Source organism: Pithys albifrons, chromosome 1, assembly GCF_047495875.1.
Source record: "Pithys albifrons albifrons isolate INPA30051 chromosome 1, PitAlb_v1, whole genome shotgun sequence".
Taxonomy (NCBI): Eukaryota; Metazoa; Chordata; class Aves; order Passeriformes; family Thamnophilidae; genus Pithys; species Pithys albifrons.
Window position 1 is genome coordinate 10016528 of NC_092458.1, and position 14966 is coordinate 10031493.

Below are 14966 nucleotides of genomic sequence, written 5' to 3' on the forward strand. Positions count from 1 at the left end.
GCGAAGGGAGCCTGCCTGGCCGCAAAAGGGACCGCGCTTCTTCGGAGAGCACCCTCCTTAGAGTGGCCTTCGAACTTTAACAAGAAATTAATTATAACTATTAACTAGCACTGCATCTGAGACAGGGCTCTCAGAGAGAGTAATCAGACATTGGAATGGCCTGCCCAGAGTGGTGGTGGATTCACCATCCCGGGAGGTTTTAAAACTGAGATTGGACATGGCACTGAGTGCCATGATCTGGTAAAGGGACTGGAGTTGGACCAAGGGTTGAACTTGATGATCTCGAAGGTCTTTTCCAACCCAATCGATTCTATGATTCTACAATATGAAAGTTCAAAACACCGTTGCTTTCCAGTCTGTGCAGTGTGTTTGTGGCGCTGACGCCTTCGATTCAGTCACAAACAGCAAATGTATGGTTTGGTTTGGCCGTGGTGCTGTTGGTAACCAGAGAGTTCATTCTTTAGTAAATAAATGTTTCTGTTTCTTAAATGTCAGTACAAAGTTGTTGAACTGCATTTTCATTCTGTGAGATTAAAACAGGTACTGGCCTCATTCTCAAGTTCTTCCTTGTTGTTGGTTTATAATACATAGGGTTTTTTTATTCTAAAGGATCAGTTCAGCTAGTCCCAAAACAATTCTTCTTTCTTTTTTATTTGCTTTTGTAGGTGAAAAACATCTAGATTGGTTAAAATTTCCACAAAGAAATAATCCTGGCAAAAAATGGGAACGCATATGGTTTTCTTGTAGAGGAATATACATAAAGGTAAATCAAGATGCTTCTGGGTGAGCAAGAACAATTCTTGTCCTACAACGGTGAAGTCCTTGTATTTCAGCTGTCAAAACCAAAACATGTGGAGGGAGCAGATGATAAAACAATGAATTTATGTGTGAGAAGAATGGTGTTCAACAGAGAGACTAAGTTGTTTGTTCAGAAGTCTTCTGGAGCATTCAACATGCGTGCCAGTCACTCAAAAATTGAAATGATTTGTTGTAGCTGCACAACGGATTCCCGAACGGGGATTATTCTACCCTGCATTTTGGTGAAAAAGAAAAAACGGAATACTATCAAATACCTTTTATTGTTGCTTCACAGCTCAAATCAATTTGAGCAGTCCTTTCATTTTAAAATGGATTATGAGCTGAGAGAAGACATCAGGTTGTTTGCTGGCCCATCAGTGCTGTGGCGACACGCCAACAAGCTGTTCTACATCTCTTCCAGCACTTGCATGGTTCAAAGTGCTCCTTTGCAGCTTTCTTCTGTTGTGTGGACAGGTGAAATTGTAGGTGAAGGCACTGTCATCTTAGGGATAAGAACTGCTTGCCTGCAAGAGAGTGAAGATACAGATGAGTTTTCCATTTCAGACAGAGCCATCTGGGGTAGTGAGCTCTTTGGATACGCAATTCAGACACAAAAAATGCTTACTGGCACCTGCTTCATGCCTCATGCTTACAGCAGAGTGGTGTCTTCTGTCTATGTCTGCAAGAATGAGAGAGTGAAAAAACAGCTCCGAATATCACTTGTTGCCGTAACCCACAAGAACCAGCTTATTTGGTTCCAAAATGGTCTCCCTAAAGGTGTTTGTGAGCTTCCTTTTGAGAAACCGTGTTCAGTAAAAACAGCTGTAACCCGTAGCAATGATTTGCTATTTGTTGTGTTTTTTGCCTCTGGAAATAGCTGCGTTGTACAGAGACGAGACAGCTTACAGGTACTGGTGGCTTTTAAACAGCTCCATTTTACCACTTTCTTTTTTGTTTATGTTTTCTTATTTGAAGTTCCTGCAGCTGAAAAACTGCGTATTTAGGTTCTTTAGCTTGTTTTCGTGTTATTGCTGCTGCTGTTAAAATAACCAGTCTAAACTATGAGATTGGTTTTCTTTCATTGCTTACTTATATATCTGAAAATGAAGCTGGGATTCTATCTACTAAAAATACACTTACGAGTCTGAGCCAAAGCTTCTGTTGCTATTTGAAAACTGCAATAGTGTGAGAACTCGAAAGCTTTAAGACAGTTTATGTGTGTGCCTACATAATTTGTGTTAAAATAAATGGATGTTGTTGCAAAGGATAAACTACTCATTAAAATTTAAGACCTTTTTATAGACTCATTTCCTAGTAACAAAAAGTGTTGTTTTGTGAAAATGACAAGAAGAGGCCTTGCTATTTTTTCCTGAAGTTAGGAGAGACAAAGTCAAGTGCTAGAGTTTTGTAGTAACCTGACAAGAAGACTTGCGTTAACTCAAGAAATAAAAATTCTATCTAGTTGTCAGCATCATTGCACAAATTTGTCTTCATCTTTTAAACATATTTAAGTGTCTAATGAAGCAAAAATATTTCTCATTGTCAACGTTATAAAGCCTTTAACTGATCTGCAAGTATTACTGGTTCTAAATAAATATTACAGCATTCAGCTTGTTCAGTACACTGAAAAGTTGTCATGTCTGCAACCTGTATTCTGGAAGGTGATCTTTACAGAGAAATGGCTAATTTTCCCCACAGTTACATAGACTCTAAATGATGGGGTGAGAGTGAGAGCTTGGAACTTCCTAAAAGTACTCTATTCACACACTTGAATGGGCTGCCTCTTTATAAAAAGCAAACTTCAACAAAACGATATTTCAAACACAAGATTTACAAAAATAAATCTATTTTAAAACTTTCTACTATAGGTGGCTTCCAAATGGCAAAAAGTGAAGTCCGTTCTGGTGGATGATTTTATTGGATCTGGAAGTGAGCAACTGTTACTGCTTTTTAGGAATGACTCCAATACAGAGGTGTTAAGTACATTCAAAATAACAGACCTGGAAGTGGTCAACTATGCAGTAAGTTGAGCTTGTCTTTTCTCAGCTACTCAGTCATAGCTTACTAATTCAAGAAAACCTCAAAAAATCATTAAAGTATTGGTACAAAGTGAAATTGGATGTGTCCTGTGAAATGCCCTGAAGTTTGAATACAATATTCCCTGCTGTAATCATAAGTTATCTGAAGAAATTATTCTATTTCCTTAACAGGAACAACATTCTTTTGGTGAATTAATGCAGTTGAAAATGCTTCACATGTGTAACAGTTTTGCTACAATGCTACTGTTTGGCTAAGGGATCTTAATTAAGGCCATAGTGCTTGTTAATTATCTTCCCATAGTTGTGTCTTTCCAATATGTATTATCAAATTCTAATTGCTATAAGAAGATAAGATTTGTCTTTTAAAAGGTATACTGTGATTCTGCTGGTTTTCTGCATTTCCCCCCAGAATTTTATAATGCTATGTAATAGCTGTACCTGACTTTCAGCTTTGTAATTCATTCAGGGTTTTGGTTTTGTTTTTTTTCAGAGTGGTATTAATTATAAACATGATGTTCCTGCTGCAGAAGGGTTGCAAGAAAATGGTTTACTTACTATTCAAGCCCTTGAAACAAGGTTGCAGGTACTCAAGAGTTCTGCCTTCATATTTTCTATAAAGCACTGTTCTGTATCATTGCATTTTCTGTAGAGTGAGGATAATGTTTTTATTGGAGAAGTACTTTGGGGAAAAAGACAACATATCCTTCTTTTAATTAGCATCATTTATAAAAACAAGCTGGGGAAACGTGCTAGAGCCCAAGTAATCCATGGGAATATATCACTGCCTTGCTGCTTAACTTTCTACCTGCCTTTCTATGTTTCATCCTTTTGGTGAACTCCCAGCAGGCTTTCCAAGATGTGCTTTTGCAGTGCATGCATTGGCCTAGACCAAATACAAAATAGTTGACAAAATAGAAAGATTGTTCATAAAAAAGGTCAGATTGGGTCAGATCTCACATTGAGATATAAGGCTATTTTCAGTTTGCTAAGAGTGCTTTAAGGACAAGATATGAGGTAATTATTCCTGGCATTTGAGAATTAGTGAAAACTAAGTGGGCTATTGTGGCAGTTTTATTTCCAGCCTTTAAAAAAGAAGCAAATTAACTGGCAACAGTTTGCCAGTTAATAAATAAATAAATAGAGGGCATATTAGGAAAAGACTAAAAAAGACTTTTCTAGTTCTAAACCAAGATGTTTAAAGAGAGACTGTATATCTTCCAAAAGATAAAGATGTTGTTTTGTGAACAGTAGACATAATATTTTTTTTCCTTCTTGGATAGCACAAGAAAATAGGAGCTGGATTAATTTTGAGGGGCTCTTGAGGTCCCATCCAAGCCTGTATTTTTGCAGTTCTTCACTTTGCACATTAGAGGCCTATTGGCTTTAACGTCAGACATTGGAATGGGCTGCCCAGAGAGGTGGTGGATTCACCATCCCTAGAGATTTTTAAACGCAGATTGGACATGGCGCTGAGTGCCATGATCTGGTAAATGGACTAGAGTTGGACCAAGGGTTGGATTTGATGATCTTGGAGGTCTTTTCCAACCCAATCGATTCTATGATTCTATAAGTGCAAGCTTCCATCTAAATGTATTTTTTTCATTTTCTGAATTTTTTTGATATTCATATATTTTAAAACTGATTTTGCTGCTGCGTTCTTTCCCTACTCATTATATTACTTTCCTCTTCTACAAAACAGAAATTAACTTTTCTCTCATTTGTTGCTCCTTCCACTGTTTCAATGTAGTTTGTTCACCCTGCCATTGACAGGTATATGTTCTATGTTCCATAACTTTGTTCTTTTAATATACCAACTGGCTTCTAGCTGTACAGCTCTTTGAATCTGTATTAGGATCAAACGAATAATCTGATTTGCACTTCCTACTGGTTCTGCTGGAAACAAGCCACTGGCTGGAGATTTCATGTATCATGTGCTGATAAAGTTGTTTTTATAGACATGGAATCCTTCAGAAGACCTCATTTATTTCAGTAATTTTATATCTTTTTAATCTCTGATTTTCAAAGCCACATGCTAGCACAAGCACTGTAAGCAAGTTGGAAATCTTCCTGTGTTTTAATACTGTAAATCTTTGAAATTGTCAAGCTGATGAATTTGGAAGTAGGTGCAAATATTTCGTTTTAACCTTACTGTTTCTTTCTTGTTGAGATCTCTATTGTTCTATATTGTATTTGCTGAACAATTAAGGACTCTTGCTGTTTTTTATAATCTGATGTATAACTGAATTTCAAGTATGATTGTTTTGAAGCAATAGTGCATGGGCTCTGCATGGCTTGGGAATTTCCAAAGGTTTTTTATTCTTGGAGTGGTGCCTCCTGCTATTTATCATCAAAATTCAGGTATTCTAGAAATCTGCAATCAAATCATGTTTTGATAGCCTGTGTGGAATCTTGCCTTTTAGAGCAGAATGAAATAGATGCAGCCCTTTTTCATCCTCTTTTGCTTGACCCTTGTTTCATGTCTGCACAGCTGTTTTCTAGCTGTGTGAGAACTTTGGCAGGACTGAATTATGGACAGTTGTATAAGTAGCTTGCACTTAACTTCATACACAGTAATTACATTATTGCATTTTGCAGGGAGTGAAATTGAAAAACAGATCAGTTTGTGCATTTTCTAACTGTTCTCTGTTTATGTTGTGTACAGTCTTTTGGGCCTGAATCCAGCCTTTTCTTCTATGAAGTTTTCTTTTTCTTTAATGTGTGTTTTAGCATCTTCTGAAGATGACATCCTTCAGCAGAGCATTGCAGTAACATTAAAACAGCTGAGGTTACAAGATTTCTCTTGGGTTTAGTTGTTTTGGCAGAAATACCGAAAGTCAGAAGTGTCTTTATACCCACTGGTCTGTTTGCCTCCCCAAATACTTAACAGTTTTGTAAGGATTATAAAGCTGGATTTACCATAGCTCTGTTACGTTTGGCTCTGAACTGCCTGTTTTTTTCTGTTTATTTTCTGTTGTAAGGTGATCTAGCTATATTTTCTTAGTTTCCCAGGGCAAAGCTTGGAACTTCTGACGCTTGTTGTGCAGGACCTCTTGGCAAACAGCAGAAAGGATGTGCCTGTCCCTTTGAGGGAGAGGGAGTTTATGGCGGGCACTACTTGGTCTTGGGTTTGCCATGTGGTAAATTGCAGGCCTCTTTCTTCTGTTGTTTTATGAGGAAAAAAGGCTTCCAAAAGTCAGATTGGTCAGCAAGCATACAGCACTGAATTTTTGGCCATTTTGACTGCTTTCAAGACTGTGCTTCACTGTTTGCTTTCTGTTTCTTAGGTGTTTATTCATGAGTTTGCTCCAGTGGGAGTAAATGATGGTTTAGTATTCTGGTGACCTCAATTAGGAAGTTACCGTAGACTTATCTTTGTTCTTAACTCTTCATTTTCTTCTCCTGACTCTAGTCTGTCACTGGATTATTTCTTGGAATCTGGTACTTGGATGCGTGGTGGAATAGATAATAAATATTTTACAGAACTTTTCATGTTGAGTTCTACTTGCTCTAAATGCCCTTTGCCATTGCAGCTTGAGCAGAGGACATCACTTTGGTTACAGGAATTGCTTTTTTAATTCAGGCTTATAATGGTGTCAAGTGTCATCCTGTTTGGGGGTCTTGGGTATTTTTCTGAAGGGAGGGGGAAGAGGGAAGTTTGGTTTGCATTCCAGTGGTGAGTTTGTTCTCTCCTTGACAGGATTAAACTTCTCAGGATCTTGCTTTCCAGATAATACCTCTGAGGAGTTTTCTTAAAACCTGAGAAGCTGGTGCTGCCAAGATTCTTTCTTTGTTTTTTGAGTTTTTGGAAAGAGCCAAACGGGGGGGGCTGTGTTTTTTTTAACTGAGATACGGCCAAGATGTATGTCTGTTTGTAAATCTATCAACTCTTCAATATACTTACTTGGCAAATAATCAATACAAATCTTGAGAAGAAAATGAAACTGCTATCAGTGAAAAAGTGAAGCAGGATTAATAAGGAAAGATCTGAATATCTACATAATTTAATAAAGTTTGCCTTAATATTTATCTTAAACTCTAGGTTTAATATTGAGACCAAGATTCTGAGATACTGGTTTTGGCAACAGAGTAGCCTGACATTGACATTTTTTTAGAAACATTACTTGAGAAATGCCAGGATCTTGACTCTTGATACTTACATAAAAATGGAAAGCTGAAAAGATATTTTGATATCTTCAGTATCCTTTCTTATTTGCAGTAGATCTAAGCATAAGTCCAATGATTATTTCCATCTTTTACAGGCTGGTTTCAGCTCCGTTCGAGAGCTACAGCAGCATTTAAAACTCAAAAAGAAGGTTATTCTTGAATCTTGTAGAGCATTAATAAATCTTGTTGAAGGAAGAACCCATATTCTACCAAAGGCAAAGGAGGTAAATGCAGAAGATGGTACAGTCACTTCTGAATTCTGAGCCATTTGTAAAGGGTGCTGCACTTAACCACTTGTTACTTTCACCATTAGGGGTTGCCACTATCAAAACTCATTACTCTGCTTTTTCAGTTTGGTTCATTATCTTAACTTGCCAATGCATGTAGTTAAGAGTAAACTTAGTTGTCTTTTGTGTTTTCTTGAAGTTGATGTGCACAGTTCCTGCTGACAACTGAGTTGTATGGAGGAGTAACCTCTAACAGAGTTAGCGAGAAACAGTAGGGGAGTGTGCAGTCCTAATTGGCACAGTTGCCTAGATACTGAATATCTGTCGGTGATATAACATGTTACAAAAAGTGAGCTGTCATAGATGTGTGTGAGCAAAGTCGATTTTATAATAGGGACAGAGTGAACTGTGGGCTGAGAAGGTGATGGAGCTTGGGAAAATGTTATCTTAATATGTTACTCCAAAGAAGCCTACTAATTTAATTGAAATGGAGTTGAGCTCCCTTTCAGTTACAGTTGCAGCCCCTTCAAGTTAGCCAGGTTTGGACAACAAAATGTTGAGGAATTGCAGTAATACAGAATAAATTGTAGCACCTTAAATCTTCTTGGACAATTAAGTGTATGACAGGTAAAGATTTAGACTTGTGGTGCTCCCAAGGGGAGGACGAGTTTTACTTTACATGATATCATGTGTTTTAAGAAAATGCAATCTTATCTTTTGAATCTATTTTTGAGAATAAACTAGTTTATATATTTCATTTTATGTATCTAAAGAGCTCTTCCAGCAATCATTTGTGATAAAACAGGAAATAATACAGTATAAAAAGAACCACTATGCCTACGTAATTTATCTAAAAGAAAACATTTTTCTGTAAGGAAGGTCTTGTCTCTCTCTGGGATGATGCAGAAAATCCTCCTCATTCTCTTAGTAAAGAGACATCATTGGCGTCCGAAGTCCCAGAGCACTTCACGGAGTTGTGGCAGCGTGTTGTGAGTGACAGCTTGGTAGTTGGAGTAAACCTTACAGACTCGTTTTACTTGTAAGTATATAAATTTATCTCATAATTTCATTGGAAGTTTTATAGGACATTAATGTGCAGGTTAAGCTCTGCAGTAGTGCAGAGTGGATTTTTAAGCTTTGAACTTTGGTATTTTGAACATCTGTATAAAGTGTGTGGCTTAGCCAGTATTGTTGCTGCTGCTTGTCTCTCCCTAGCACTGTGCAAAAACCCCACATTGCATAGTCAGAAATCAGTTGTTTAAGTGTAATCAGTGGAGATTTTTTACAAAAGTTTTGTCTTCTTTTGACAAAAATTATGATTCTTTACAGTCCGTGTTGACATAGCTATAATGACATCAGTATGTGTTGTAAATAAAGCTCTGTCTTAAGTATAGAGTTCCTGATGTTTTACTGTTAACAGCTTGCCATTCCTAAACAGTGATTTACTTGAAGAAGCACAAAAGAAAACATATAAAGTTCTCATATCAACTTAAAATACTTAGCTTTTGAATTGAACTATTCTAGTCAACGATCCAATCAAAGTATTTGCAAAGCTTATGTGTTGTGTACATTGTGTAAAATGATCAGCCATACAAATTATTTTGAAGGTTTAAGTATTGTTTGTTCATATTGTTATAGTTACAATAATTTGTTTTTTCTGTTTATTTTAATTACTCAGTTCTAGTTGTAAATACTACTTATGTAATTTCCCCTTACAGAGAGGGAACTCGTTTCCAACATGGGTTGAAAAAGCAAAATTACATGAAACACAGAGTTATGATGTGGACTGTGTAATGTAAACTTCGGTGGAGTCAGAACTTACCTTTTGACCCATGTTCCCACAAGCCGTGTAGCTGAGATTCTGTTAGGGCAAGCTCAAAGACTACTGATGCCACTGAAAATCATTCAAGTGGTTGTGAGGGAGCTGACCTGTTACACCCTCTGGCCATTCTGCTGGAGCTGTGGGTATATTCTCTCTCAACTGCCAGATTGCTGTAACTTTCTTGTAAAGTTGACCTCATCCTCTTGACAGCCCCTGTTAAGAGCCACTGAGGCAAGAGATTGTTTTTGCCTTTCCAGTATTTGTTCTTTTAGCTTTGATGATGATGACGACTTTGGTTTTGAAAATTAAATGCTTCATTCCTGTATAACTTCAGAGATCCTCAGGAGATTTTAAAAACCAGCAGCAATCCAACCCTCTCCCCCATTTTTACAGCTGAGAAAACATCTGTGGAGGAGTCTTATGTCAAAAGTTACCCAGCAGGTTCGCAGTGGCACCGGGGTCTTCTGGACTCTGGTTCAGTACTGTGTACAACAACCTGTGTTTTTGGGAAAAAGGGCTTGCTTCCTCTCCATTCCCAACACTGAAATTCTTTACTGATCATTTTTTGCTTCCCACCTAATGCAAGATTGCAGTGATATCTCAGATTGCATTATGAGGTGGTGATACTTCTCCTTAAAGAAAATTAGAGATTCATGAGACTTTCAGATGTCAGTGACATCTTGAGATTGAGTTGATGGACAGAATAATGTATTCATTGAGAGAGGATTTGAAACAGTAATATTTGAATTTCATTGAAAGAACCTTGTGTTGAATAAATAAAGTACTTCATACATTTCAGGAAATTGCTGCATGTTTAAGGTAATGGTATCTTAAACGTTTTATTTTACTCTACATTCAATTTCGTTCTAATATCTATAAAAATAGAGCATTAGAAGAGCTTTTAGCCCTCAAAAGGGCAGAATTGATACTTTCTGCAATTTTTTATTAAAACTAAAGTTAAATCTTTAAAAATAATTTACAAATGTCATAGAGTATCTGCACAGGTTATGTAGAATTTTCAACTTTTTCTGGCTGAATTAAACATAAAAATTCTTTCAGTTGAAATGAGGCATTGAACTCCTAAGAGCTCTTAGAAAATTCAGTTCACATTTTGAAAACCTTTATACTAAGTTTAGATGAAATAGTCAAGTAAAGGACTTACACTCCTTGCACAATCTGTGACTTAGCCTGGAATTATAATGGAATTTGTTGTAGTCTTAAATATCTATATATATCTGCAGAGTTGCCCTTATATGTCAGACAGCAAAAATACGAACTCAGAGTGCAGTCATATTGTATGGATTTTCACAGGTCACTGAATGATGTCAGCTTATCTTTAGTGATGGATCAAGACTTCCCTTCGATTTCTCCAATTATCAAGTGTCAAAGTAAAATCATTAAGCTGAACAAGGACTTCTCAGCATTGGCTGTCTCTTCATGTCAAATTGAGCCGCCTCCAAAAAAGATGAAATTGGACTTACACAGCCAGAATGATCTGAAAGGAGACTTTCCTAAGAGACCTGCAGGGGTTCAGGTGGATGGAGCAAAGACAGTCATTGCTGTTACCAGCCTTTCACCTTTATTGGCATTTCATCGTGTCTGCTGTGTAGTTCTTCTACATGCGAAGAAGCAAAAACATGGGAATGATGGTTTGCAGGAGAGCGAAACAATTACTGTACTCTGTGGGAAAATTTTGTTAAGTCTGGAAGATATTTCAAATGAAAGATTTTCAGTAAAGATGTTAAGGGATAGTAGTTACTGTACAGGTAAATAGATTTATGTACTTTGGATCCATAAATATATATATTTGATTCTTCTGTCTATTGTAGGTAATGCCGAGCAATGTTTACAAGGGGTAATCCCATCTGTCTCTTTGAACACAAACTGCATAGGCCTTTTGGGATTTAAAAGCTGGGTGAGATACGAGATGGAACATTTTTCAAAATGGAGTTGCTGTAGGGTTTTGTGCTAGCATCAGTGCTGAAGGGTATTTGGAAAGGATAATTTTTAAGGTGTCTGAGTACAGAATACTGAAGCCTATGTTTTTTTCTATAAATGAGATACTGTAATTAGGTATATACCATTTTTTTCTGACATAGTATTACTTCTTAAATAATACCAAAGTATTTGAAACTTTCCCTCATCTACATGTCTTTTATGGCCTGTTATTTTCCTTTCTGTTAATATTCCTGTTTTAATTGATTTTTAACTGAGCTCTTGCTCATGTAGTGAGATATCCTTTTGTTTGCTTGCAATGAATTTTAATTTTTCTTTTAATGGTGTATCATTGCTAAAGCAAACATGTCATCTTACTATCCCAGGAGGCTTTTAGTAACCTTCTTTTGGCAAGGTGATGTTTATCTTACAAGCTTTCTTTATATTGGTGGTGCTCCCTTAATCAACTGTTTCGCTTGACAGAAGTAGGTATAAGAATTTAGGTGAGAAGAAAATTCCAGAAGAATGCCTGAATGCAGGTGCAAATGCTTCATGAAAACCTGGGAGTACAAGCCAAAACTCTAAGCATGCAGCATAATCAAAATATTTAGGTCCAATATCTTTTTATTGTATCTTCTTGCAGGTGCCATGGAAGATATACTTGCTGTCCTTGCAGCATCTGCCAGATTCTCCTTTCAGATTACATCTTCTGACTGCACATTGACTCCAGTAAATTCATGGTTACTGGGAGAAATGGAATGCACACCATTTAAGGAATGCCATGATAACATATTCTGTCATAAAGCAGGAAATGTGTGCGGTACAATTTTTAACTGGAGCCTGAAAAATCCATTTGAAGGAGTTCTAACAATATTTTGCAGGTAAATTCACCCAAAGCATAGCATATATTCATCATTCCATACATGCTTTTTTATCTTTACAGTGTTTCCTACTGGTACCATAAAGAGCAGCCAAAATCATAACCAATAGGCTTCCAGTATGGTGATATGATAACAATCAGCAATAACAGAATTATTTTCAGATCAGAACTGTGGCAGAACCTGAACTGTATTGTTTAATTTTATCTAGGTTAGAACATTGATTTGCAAATAAATGTAATCTCCACTAGTATCTGCTTGGTACTATTTCTTCTCTTCATTTTACTCTATCATAATTCTCAACTTTTTTTTTTTTTACTTTTTTTACTTGTAACTTCCTTAGATACAATGGTTACTGAGGAAGCCATGGGTCAAACCATTATATATAATGTATGGGTTTTTTTCTTCAACATATGTTGATTAAAAAAATCCTTAAGGGGATATTAAAAAAAAACAAAAAAAAATCACAAACCTCAAGTTATACTAAATTTAAATTTATTGTTAGGTCATTTTTAATTTTAGTTCTGCGATATAAATTTAATCTCATTTTGTACATGTGTCTGCTATATTTATTTCCTATCTCCCATGATTCTGAAAAGGAAATAATCTGAAGTGTCTCGATAATTTCCTTTCTTATGTAGATTCTTGGAGAGATGTTTTTAATATTTTCTAAAGCAGGCTAAGCAAGTTAGTAATACTGGCATAATTTATGATTCAACTGGATAAGGCTTTTGACGTAAAAAGTACTTATCAAATATTGACAAATGTTGCTGTCCTAAAGAGTTCAACCTAAAAAAAGGTATAACTTTGAGGAGTCTGTATTTTATAGTGATGTTCAATCTTTCACTCAAATTAGGAATTGATTTTCTTTATGTAAGAGGAAGGGCTGAAATGTTTAAGAATTAATTCAGTAAAATTTTAGTCTCAAGACTTTTGGTTCCTTTTCAAAAGTTAATTTACTTAATACTATTTGCTTTTGATCCCTTTTTGCTTTCGTAGTTAAATAGCCATATGTTTATGTTGTAACCATGATTGTATTTTCTGTAACTTTTTTTCCTGTCTTTGGATTGATCTTTTCTCCAGCTAGGATATTTCTGTGATGGGTGGAAGCTACAGACTGTTCTTTTTTTTACAGCCTTTCAGAAGCAAAATAAGCTGTATGTTACAAGCAGTGGAATGTTAAGATAATTAATCTGAAATAGAAGTACTTCAATGAAAATGCCTTTCTGACTTGTGTGAGAAAACTGGCTACTTCAGGGTGCTTTTGGGGTTTTTTGTGTTGAGGTTTTCTTGCTTTGTTTATCACGGCAAACACTGGAAATAAGACTTTGACAAACTCTGCATTCCTCTTAGAGTGAGGATACATCACTGTGCCATGTATGCTACACTGCTGTCCAGGAGAGTAGGTTTCCTGATGATTACCGGTGGTTTTATTTTTCTTTCTTAATAATTTTGAGTGTCTGATTTTTAAGTGCAACTTTCACCCTCTTATTGCGGACGGGTCCAAAGGAGACCGCACACACCAATGTGGTGTTCAGGCAAATCCCAACTTTATTCAAATTAGACAACATTTATAACCTGAAATAACCCCGCCCCGGGCACAGCACATCTGACTCCATAGGCTAAGGTTAGAAACATGTACTTATAAAGTCCAAAGCTTCTTCTGGGTGAGATTGCTGGGCTTGTTGTTGTTTGACCTCTGAGTCCGATGTCACGTGGTTCTTCTGGACCCACCGGAGTAAGTGGGCGGCAACACCTTCTGTTTAAAAAGACAAGCTGTAGGCCACATAACAGGCGTGTGCTTACCTACGGATAGTGACAATGTATAAAAATACTTTTATTTTTCTGCCTCTAAATGTACACCAGAAAACAAAATATTTTCTTTGTGCTATTGCACATGCCCTTCACTTTCAATGACTTGCTGCTTAAAGAAAGAAGTGACGCACCTGTAACAGACAGGTATTTTAGCATAAAGTATTTATGTTGCTGAGGTTGGCTTAGGGTCTGTTCTTTGGACATGCAGTGGCCAGTGTGCATGCCATTGGCAAGCCCTTGCTTGCTATACTTACAGCCATAATCGGCATATGTTTCCATTTTTGTTTCCATGTAGCTTTGTTTTATTTTCCACTGTAGAATTTTAAAGATCTAAATTAGGAATAATAGTAATAACAATACTAATACTAGTCATCATCTTTTTCTTTTACAGAAATCTGACTGTCTTGTTCCAGTGCCTTCATAGCCTTACTAGAGTTCTCCCACCAAGCTGCAATGTAAAACTTCTGAGATCTGGAAGGAAAGCTGTGCTTACTGAACAGTTAGCACTGGCTTTGGAGAAAGAAATGCTCACCTCGAAATGTTCTTTCTTCTCAAAAGAAAGTAAAGCTGAAAACACTTTGATGTGGGGCAATGAGGCTAGCAAGAAAATTGATAATGCTCCTCTGGGTTCTTTACTGGACACTGTGGAAGGAGTTCAGCAATTCAGGAAGAAGTTTCAGAATGAGCGGGAACAGAGTGTGCTGAGTATGAATCAAACAATGAATGGTGCCCTGTACCAGAAAATTGCTTTGAAAATAGCAGAAGCTCAGCTCACTTCAGATATGATTGTGTGGAGACTGAGCAAGTCCTAGAAACTATTGACTAAATTTATTTTTTTAAAAAATATTAAAATTATACTATTAAATAATATTTATAATTTCATGGGTACTTATATTGCTTTGTATTTTAAAGCTCATTTATTTCTCCAGACAAATACTGGTATTTTGATTGATGAGTGAAAGCTGGTATAGAAAGAATTTAGTGTTAAATCCTGACGAGCCATTATTTTGTTACAGATTTTGAAAATATATTTTTAGGGTATTTTTGAATAAATCCTACTCATAATTCTTGAACTATAAATGAACCATTTTATTAAAAAAAGCATGTACTCTTTAAAATAGTTCTATTAAACTTGAAAGATGGCTGTTTACACAGGTAAAATTTAAGCTTTTTTAGAAATCTCAAGACAGGTATAGAAAGGATCTAAGTTATGCACCAATTTTAATTCATAATTTTGAGTGTGGAGTTTGACATTCAAATTGAAAGAAGAAGCAGTTTATCTTCATGA

At 36.3% G+C, this 14966-nt stretch overlaps 1 protein-coding gene across 1 annotated transcript; it reads left to right on the top strand.

Annotated features, from left to right (window-relative positions):
• Positions 1-671: 671 nt before the first annotated feature.
• Positions 672-14734, top strand: FANCB (FA complementation group B). The gene is made up of 8 exons (XM_071558758.1): positions 672-1706; positions 2667-2819; positions 3328-3420; positions 7097-7225; positions 8104-8267; positions 10362-10816; positions 11629-11866; positions 14070-14734. The coding sequence occupies exons 1-8, from the start codon at positions 774-776 to the stop codon at positions 14488-14490; spliced, it is 2586 nt and encodes an 861-aa protein (XP_071414859.1). The 5' UTR covers positions 672-773; the 3' UTR covers positions 14491-14734.
• Positions 14735-14966: the final 232 nt, after the last annotated feature.

Excerpts from the sequence above, each read along its gene's own strand:
- FANCB (XM_071558758.1), top strand. The coding sequence starts at position 774 with ATGCTTCTGGGTGAGCAAGAACAATTCTTGTCCTACAACGGTGAAGTC. Across the intron at positions 2,820-3,327 it reads TGGAAGTGGTCAACTATGCA|AGTGGTATTAATTATAAACA; the intron begins GTAAGTTGAGCT and ends GTTTTTTTTCAG. Across the intron at positions 7,226-8,103 it reads TTCTACCAAAGGCAAAGGAG|GAAGGTCTTGTCTCTCTCTG; the intron begins GTAAATGCAGAA and ends TTTTTCTGTAAG.